This window comes from Trachurus trachurus (assembly GCF_905171665.1).
Source record: "Trachurus trachurus genome assembly, chromosome: 6".
In the NCBI taxonomy this organism is placed as follows: Eukaryota; Metazoa; Chordata; class Actinopteri; order Carangiformes; family Carangidae; genus Trachurus; species Trachurus trachurus.
In genome coordinates, this window is record NC_139897.1 from 15,260,620 (window position 1) to 15,269,843 (window position 9,224).

A 9,224-nucleotide genomic window follows, 5' to 3' on the forward strand; every position below is an offset into this window, starting at 1 on the left:
ACTTCGTGTTATTATGGTTTTCAACTCCCCGCCGGGCCATTCAACAAACGCGCCAACAGACAGTAGTGGGCAGGGAATCTGACCAATAGGCGGAGAGATACGATGAGGTGCGTTTGTTTTACTGTGCCGTTGTGCTCATGTGGACGGGGTTAGGCAAGGTTAAGTATAATTTGGTCCTCTATTTTTGTTATAACACCATTTTCTAAGTAATTTACGATATAAACTATCATTCTGACAGTTCATTGTGTCAGTGAATTGTCGATGTGCTCTGCTCCGGTTACACGCACCGCCTTTCCGGGAGAGAAGGAACACCTCCGCGGGTTCATGCGCCCTGGTTCCTCCTTAACTGTCTGGAAAGTTCTCTTCCCTTCTCGAAGCGCTTGTCAGATCCCGGAGTGCGAGGCAGGCAACGTGGACTGGAGTAGCAGGCTTCCCCCTAAATCTCGTACTCTGAAGTGTGACTTGTGCACAGCAACATACACAACAAAGCCGCCGGCAAACGTGCATTGTTTTTTTTAAATCCACAACAGCGTTCAGAAAGTGGCTAAGTGAAGCTAGCCGAGAGGTTTAACCAGCGGTGTAGAGCCAGTTAGCAGCGTTGACGTGAGTCCGACCGTCGGCTGCTGCACTCGGCGTGGTTACAGGAGCATTGAGCATTTAGCTTTAGCCTCCGCGGCTGTTGCCCACTAGCGTGTGCTAGCATTGGATTGTGGTGCAGATCAGCGTTGTTGCTGTTGTTGTTAGGAGTAAAACTGCTTCATGACTATGACTGCAGAGGAGCAGACGAGTGAAGGACAACACACCATCCCGATGGAGGGAGAGGACATCACACCAAAGAAGGACGGGGGGGTTTTCAAGGCAAGTATCACTGTTTTTTTTATTGTTGTTGCTGCTGCACGTTAATCCCAAGCTAGCCTAGTGATGACTTAGCTCGCTGTTATTACTCATTCAGCTAAGCTAATGCTAGCTGCAGTTAGCAATGCTGTCTTTTTGCTCACTTGCAGTTAAAGTAGCTAATTTGAACCTAACTTCAGTGTTGACAACAGTGCAACGCTTTCTATTGTGTTTCCCATCCGAGGTTTCATGGTTAACTTCTCTCCATGTTGCCAGCAACACGTATAAAGAGGCGCAAGGACCCTTTAAACATTTCTATAAGGCTGCAGAGCTCCGGAGAAAGAACAAATGCAAAATGCTTTTAATGCTGACGGTGGCATTTAATATTAACATACACATGCATATGCACACACGAACACACACACTGGTGTGTCTATATATATATAGTTGTGGGCACTCTCGTTGACATTATGCATTAGCTAGCCTTAGCCATCATAGATTTGCCCACACAGCCACAGAAAGGCTTTTGCACTCACATACACATTTTCAACCTCATATCTTAGATGGGAAACACCAGACTATAGGATACAGACATATGGCACTGTTGCAGGTATTACTTAAAAATGAATTGCATAATTGTTCATTTTTTGCATATCTTCCTTTTTCCAGTTGGTGAAAAGGGAAGGCACAGGGACGGAGACGCCTATGACTGGCGACAAAGTGTTTGTACATTATGTTGGCACACTGCTGGATGGTACACTCTTTGACTCGAGCAGAGACAGAGGGGAGAAATTTTCGTTCGAGTTGGGCAAAGGTTGGTTTCATATCAGAGAGACATGAACATTCACCTGCCATTGTTGCACAGACAGCATTTGTAATCGGTTTCTTTTGTGTTCAGGTCAAGTAATAAAGGCTTGGGACATCGGGGTGGCCACAATGAAACAGGGGGAGTTGTGTCAGCTCATCTGTACGCCAGAGTACGCTTATGGATCTGCAGGCAGCCCACCAAAGATACCCCCCAACGCCACTCTTATTTTTGAGGTAACCCTCATTGGTTTTGAGGTTATTTCCATTCCATCAGTGTGAAATGATTGAGATATCAATTCACATGTCTGTATACTTATAGGTGGAGCTGTTTGATTTTAGAGGCGAGGACATAACTGAGGATGAGGATGGAGGAATCATCCGTCGCATCATTACTAAAGGCCAGGGATACTCTAAGCCAAATGAAGGAGCTGCTGTTGAAGGTAACACATCCAGACACAGAAATCCCTTTGCTAACATTAATGACAATGACCCACATAGTATACGGTTTTTCACATAAGGTCACTGATTGGTACATTTGATGTATTGCCAGTTCTGGAAAGCAGAGTCAAAGTTTATTTATAGTTGAACAGTTTTAGGCTTGTGCACTTTCCAGTGATTGACACTTTACTGATCCCCTGTGTAAGAATGTCACGATATTATATTGAGTTAGTTGTTTAATATGTTTCATTATTACTGCCCCATCTTATTGACTAACTGACTGTTTGGGATTTTTGTTTATTCCAATCACTAACCTAACTTTAATTGCATTTTGTTGCTCAAAACAATTCCCTTAAATGTGTGAGTATCTTTAATTTCATCCTTCATGGTTGGAGGAAGCTGCATCTGTGATAGATCAAGTTCACAGTGACACTTTTTTAGATTGGTTCTGGTTTTAGGGTAGTTTTAGCCAGTCATTTGTATGCAAGTGCACATGCAGGTGTAACACCTTGTATCATGTACTTTGCAACATTGTGTTACTTTTTCCCACTCGTCCCAACAAACAGTGATGTGGTTGAATTTATTTTCACTGCAAACGTCAAACTGATTGCCTGTGTTAATGTTTTATTTTTCTTCATCCATCTGTGTGATACATGCAGCAACATGCCAACACCAACACGAGTTATTTTGCTGTTATGGGCAAAACAGTGATTTGCCTGCACACAAACTTGACAGAGTTGTATGTGAGGATTGAGTCCTGAATTTATGTCTGTTGGCAGAAATTAGTGCTTAAACATAAACTTGCAGGCGAGGGGTTGAGATGTTGCTAAAAGTTTGTGACTGAACTTTAAGCTTCCTTTTTTCCTCACAATGGAAAATACTGAAGTCAATGTTAATCAAGGCAGCCTGCAGCAGCTGTTCACAAACATTCACACCTTTCAGTTCTACTTTTGGTGAAGAGTTTGATACGTAACATGTGCACATGCATGTCATAAAAATATTATTGTGCTGTATTTAAAACTTTCATTATTAACATTAAACCATGCTGGATTGCATTACATTATAACCAGACACCTGCTCATCTGGTAAAGTGGGTTTTCTCTGTCAAGCAGTTTTTTCATGCAAATATTGACTGACGTAACAATGACAAGTTCTTTTTTTCTTCTTCTTTTAAAGTTAACATCACCGATGTCAAATTGTAGGATTACCTTAGCACGATTTTATTAACACCATACAGTTGTAATAAAACTTCCGTGGTTAAGTTACAAGTATCAATTAAGGGGGGAAAAAATATGTTACAGTTTAAAAGTTGTGTAATATGTCTGTAACTGCTGCATTCCCACACTATTTTTTTTTTAACTTTCAGTCACTGTGGAGGCTTCCTGTGAGGAATGTGTGTTTGATGAGAGAGAATTGAAATTTGAGATCGGTGATGGAGAGGGTCTTGGCTTGCCAGCTGGAGTGGAGAAAGCCATCATGGCAATGGAGCAGGGAGAGGAGGCACTCTTCCATATTAAACCCAAGTATGATCACATTAATGTAATTATGTATCGTCTTGAAATAGTCAAATTTGTTTTAATATCTGTCATTTTGAAGAAAATTTGAATGTGTACAGCTAGTCAGGCTGATCTGTTTATGTACTAAACACCCATTGGGAGTAAAAGGTGTTCATTTCAGTGCAGTACACATCATGGTCTCAGTTTTTATAAATAATAATCCAACAGAGTCAACACGATGTAAGATGTGATGTGGATAAAAACGTATTTCTTTTATACAACGTGTGCTCGGCATAACTGTTCAGTTAAACTGCAACAGGTAATGCAAAATTCATACCACTGTTGCACTAACTAATAATGACTTGTCTTTGACCGGTAGATATGGCTTTGGGAATACAGGAAATGCGAAGTATAACATTCCTGGTGGAGCAACACTGCAATACAAGATCAAGCTGATAGCTTTTGAGAAGGTACAGTAAACACACCTTGGTGCTACGTCGCAAACACAACTTGGCCTCTAGAGTTGGGCAATTAAATACAACATTTTCCCTCTCTGACAAGTGTTGAATGTCTGTTTTCTTTAGGCCAAGGAGTCATGGGAGATGAACACAGTAGAGAAGCTGGAACAGAGCGGTATCGTCAAAGAGAAGGGTACACAATATTTTAAGGTAAGGTGAACAGTGGAGTTCTGCATTTGCAAAGGATGTGATTTAAGGACTACTGACAGATTTATTCCTTTTCATGTCTTTCAGGAGGGAAAATACAAGCAGGCGTCGGTTCAGTACAAAAAGATTGTGTCATGGCTGGAACATGAATCCGGTTTGTCAGAGGAGGATGAGAAGAAAGCGAAAGCTTTGCGGCTGGCTGCACATTTGAACTTGGCCATGTGCTTCCTTAAACTACAGGAGCCAAACCAAACCCTAGAAAATTGTGATAAGGTATCAGATAGCTATGGTTCATTTCACTTGGCAACAGTTTGTCAACCCTTCATTCAGTATTAAAGTACTTGTTTGCATTGGGAGAAGTTTTTTTCATTTTTATTTAGTCTAATGATTTGTCAAATACCGGTACATGGTTTAGTGCTGAGAACACTTTATAATAATACTGTCTTCATAATTATAGGCCCTGGACTTGGATGCATCAAGTGAGAAGGCTTTGTTCCGAAGGGGAGAAGCCCTTTTTTGTATGAAGGAGTACGACAGGGCGAGAGATGACTTTCAGCACGTCGTTCAGCTGTATCCTGCCAACAAGGCCGCCAAGAGTCAGGTATGGAGTCACATGTCTTTAATGTTAATTCAATATATTTAAACCTTGGTCTTATTTTCATCATGATGGTCACATACATTACAATCCAAAAAGGATTCATGGATAAATGTATATGTCCTCCTTAGTGATGACTCTCACTCAAATGTAGGGCTGTTGTAATATTGCAATTTTATTGCAAGCCAACTGCAAAATGGAAAAGGATTGAAGTGGTCATAAAAGCCACAATAAATATACTAAAGCTCATTATACTGGACCAAAAATAAATAATTAGTGCATATAAAAGTTCTAGACATACAGTTGCATTTGAGCCAGACCACTGCACGTGACCCGTTACCAACATGAAAATACACACTACTAGGTGTGTCATATTTGGCATGAGGCCCTTTCATATTATAACGGGAGGAGGACTTTGATGACAGGATCTCTGAAGAAATCCAGAAATCATCTGTGGCAAAGAGCCACAGAGCATTTACATGTGTCAGAAATGGTTTGATTCAATTTAAAATATTTCACAGACTCCATCTGTCCAAGATGACAATAAAATGGTGGTAACAATGATAATATTTGGCATGAGTTCAACTGGCAAATAATCTGTTCATTCACTTGTTGGTAGTTAAGAAGTTGGATGGCTGAGAAATGTGTGTACATTCTCAAAGCACATGTTGAAAATGATATTAATTATCCTTGAACTGATATCAGAGTGGTTGTTGAATAAAGACATTTGATAGAACTGTGAATAATTGTATCTCTTTGGTGTCCTCTGACCTCTTCATTTTGATATTCCGTCAGGTGCTTCTTTGTCAGAAACATATCAAGGCGCAGCACGAGAAGGACAAACGCATCTACGCCAACATGTTCCAGAAGTTTGCAGAGAGGGATTCAAAGGTGATGGATTGACTTTCCAGCAACAGCCACAAGAGGGCGGGATAAGCGTGTTTATGATGATGACTGTCGAAGAGACTGATCCGTTCTTTCTTCTCACAAACAGAAAGAAGCAGAGAAGGCAAAGGGCGATCGCAAGGAGAACGGCAGTGAAGAGATGGAGGTCGAGAACGGAGAAAAGGAAGTTGCGAGCGAAGCAAAGGCATAGATGAAGACGTGACAGCATTATGTTTTATCTGTACTTCAGACTTTTGTAACTTCAGCTGTTTGTGTTCAAGGTGTGTGCGTGTTCGTGAAATGTGTGTGTGTGTGTGAGAATGAGCGTGTCAAACGAGAGCACTGACTGGGCACGTCTTTGCTGGCTTTCTTTGTGTCTGGGCTCTTTGCTGTGGCAGCTAGCCGAGTGGGTGGGGGCTTCCCCAGCTGATGGCACTGAGGGACGTGGTTTTAATAAAAGAATTGAGTGCCACAACCCACCCCACCCCCGAAAACCCTTTTCAATCCACTGCTTTGAACTGTGCATGTGTTTTCACAGAGTTTAGTAGGGGGGGAAAACAAGTACATCCCAAGTGTTATGTGCAGAAATTAAACCCTCACCCGTCAAGGGCTAGACTATTCACCTTGTACCACCTTCCGTCCTCTACCCTTCCTCACTTTTTTGCTATCCATCCAACCCTCCTCATGGGCCTACTGATCAATTCCTGGAGTTGTGATGGTTGTGTGCATAAATTTGATGTGTCTGAATGTTAGAGTGCCTGTGTCCCAAAGTACGTATGTAGCAGCACTGTGGATAGATGGAAAAATAAGATGTTTATCTGGAAAAGCTGTTCGAGTCCGGGCTCCTCACACAGTCTAAAGGTGGAGCCCCAAGGGTACAGGACTGTTCACCTTTGCTTTGACTTTTTGACTTTGTACTATTTTCCCAGTGTTGTGATTGTTTTTTCTGTATTGTTCTCAAAATCATAAATACAATGAATTACTTAACTGGAATATGCGCATTTTAAAGCGGCGACAGTAGAAAGGACCTTAAATAGCTTCTCCTGGTCACACTCAAGTATAAGCAGTTAAGTCTTAGTCTTAATTTACTGTAAAAAGTACATGTATAAACGTGTGCATATACGGCTCATCAGATTCAGACTGTTAAGACTGTAACATAGGGGAGGATGTGAGCCCTGCTCACTTTAGTGAGCACCACCTATAGCAGAGCAGAAACTGAATTAAGGGGATAATTTAAAACAGGGCTGCGGGTCATGTGTTGACTGTATCTGTGTTTGTTGGAGGGGTCACTGTTTGTCCCGCCCTGACAGCATATAATAAACAATAGCTACAACATCGGGGTGTGTGAAATTCTTGTCCAATTTCTTTGTCACCACACAGTAGCTACCTCTTTTCCATTGTTCTACATTTGACTCCCACAATTCTGATGTTGACCTAGACCTAAGTTTCTTTTCATCATTTGAAACCTCTAACCTCTGTAGATATTGTATGAATCTCAGTTTAATGATTTACGGATATCTTTGCCCCCATTTATATTTTCTGTATTTCATCAGAATACAATAAATCTTTCCAGTAATTATGACAAATTCATTCATTATTAACCTTCATTAAATCATGATTATGATTGTCCTCCTGACTCTAACATTAAAAGATTTAAATTGAAGTCTGTCCAGTAATTCTTGACTTGATTAATAAGGAGGAAAAGTTCTGTTTTATTTTAAGAGATTTCAATATAAGAAAAATGAAAAAAAAATCTGCACACCATAGAAGCTCCCTTTCAACAAGGATTTAATAGCATCGTGACGTTTCGAGCAAGACACTCTTTTTCAAACTGCTGTGAGATTTCAATATAAACCATACATTATAAGCAGAATACATCATCCAGTCTAAGATTGGTATTTATCTGTGACCTCTTTATTGATTTAAAGTATGATCTGTTATTTCACTTCATATTGATTTTGGGCTTAGATTTAGTGAGCTGCCACCCTGCAGGTAGATAGAAATATAAACAGACTCCTCTGTTCTGTGCTCCAGGATGCTCATGCCAGGGCTGGAAGTGGATAGGATATACCTGAGGAACTATTTCCACCACTATCACCCCAAACGTAGATAGATGTCACTCAGCCACAGGTGACATTGCCATGGTTACAACCACAGCAACAAGAGGCCAAAGAGTGACCCATGTCACATCGTTTTCTTTTAATAGGCTACCTGCTGACAGAGAAAGAGATTATGTTGCAGGATGTTGACTTTAATTCACTTGTGGCAGCAGTTACTGCTGATGCTACACTGCATTTATTTCACTGGATGTAGGCTACTGTTGACTACTGAGATGGTACCTACCTACTGGCTGATAAGTGCCACTGCCTGTGTGTTTTTTTTTCTTTTTACATAGGCCTATATGTATATGAAGCTGTGCACTGTGTTATTGACTATGTCTATGAAATTGTGCACTACCAGCTGTCTCAATTGGATATTTTTTCATTTGTACCAAAAGGAAATATATTGTCTCCAGATTGTGTGTAAGGCAAATGTAGGATTCGTTTTTTTGTAATACAACAAAAATCTGGTGTAAAAAAAAAAATAAGAGAAGGAAAGGTCCATGTCACATACACAGCCAATAGCAGAAAAATAAACACCCATATAATAGGGCAATTGCCCTCATAAACGAGGTGATGCTTTCTGCCTAATTGTCTGTCCAACTTGAATGGCAGACAGAGCAGAAGCAATGCATTACTGAGTATTTACAAAAACCAAAGGTGCAGCTCTGCAAGCCAATCATTTCAGGTCTCAAATAGGAAGGGGTTTCTGATAAGAAGCTTTTAGCCAACAACACAAGAATTACATGTCTGAGGAGAGATACAGCTGTGGTGCACAAGGCAGGTTTCACAGTGGTGCTCAGTCTGACTGTACACTGGCATTCAAACACAGGTAGGCTATACTCTGCACGGATGCTCACTAGCGCTCGTAAATTCCTCAGAGGCTGCTGACTCCCATCATTCAACAACCATCTTACTGGCAGACTCTGATGTCAAGTTCAAGGACGATGTAAATTGTTTATTATTGGGGTGGGGTGGGGGGTTCATTCCAGTCAAGACTAAAGGCTAAGTATATCCTGGCTCGAAGAAAAAATATCTCTGTCTCTGTCACTGTGCATAACTTAGCGGAGACACGCTACATGAAAAACAGCCACCCTTTTCATAACTGTATCAAAGGCCAATGTCAAAGTCAATGTGTGTGAGCAACACAAAAGGCTGGACAATGTTAAATGTATTGTATAATATCATGTAGCCTAATCTATTCACATGGATATATATTACAAAAGGACTAGTTGGAAACAATGAAAACTAAAGAGATGGGAAAGTAAGACATTTTTTCTTTATTTATTATTTGTTCTTTTTTTTTCTTTTATATGTTTTTAATGTATTTTTGTTATATTTTGTATTATGTTCATGTCATCTAATTCCAAACATCATTCATTGTTAGTGCACAACAGAGGTTTTT

The 9,224-nt window shown here is 40.5% G+C and overlaps 1 protein-coding gene across 1 annotated transcript; it reads left to right on the top strand.

Moving 5' to 3' along the window:
• The first annotated feature begins 383 nt into the window (after positions 1-383).
• fkbp4 (FKBP prolyl isomerase 4) lies at positions 384-7,043 on the top strand. Its single transcript, XM_083974000.1, has 11 exons — positions 384-858; positions 1,504-1,648; positions 1,733-1,875; positions 1,961-2,081; positions 3,446-3,602; positions 3,955-4,045; positions 4,160-4,243; positions 4,328-4,513; positions 4,698-4,841; positions 5,631-5,726; positions 5,830-7,043. Exons 1-11 carry the CDS (start codon positions 760-762, stop codon positions 5,929-5,931), a joined length of 1,368 nt encoding a protein of 455 aa, XP_083830126.1. The 5' UTR covers positions 384-759; the 3' UTR covers positions 5,932-7,043.
• Positions 7,044-9,224: the final 2,181 nt, after the last annotated feature.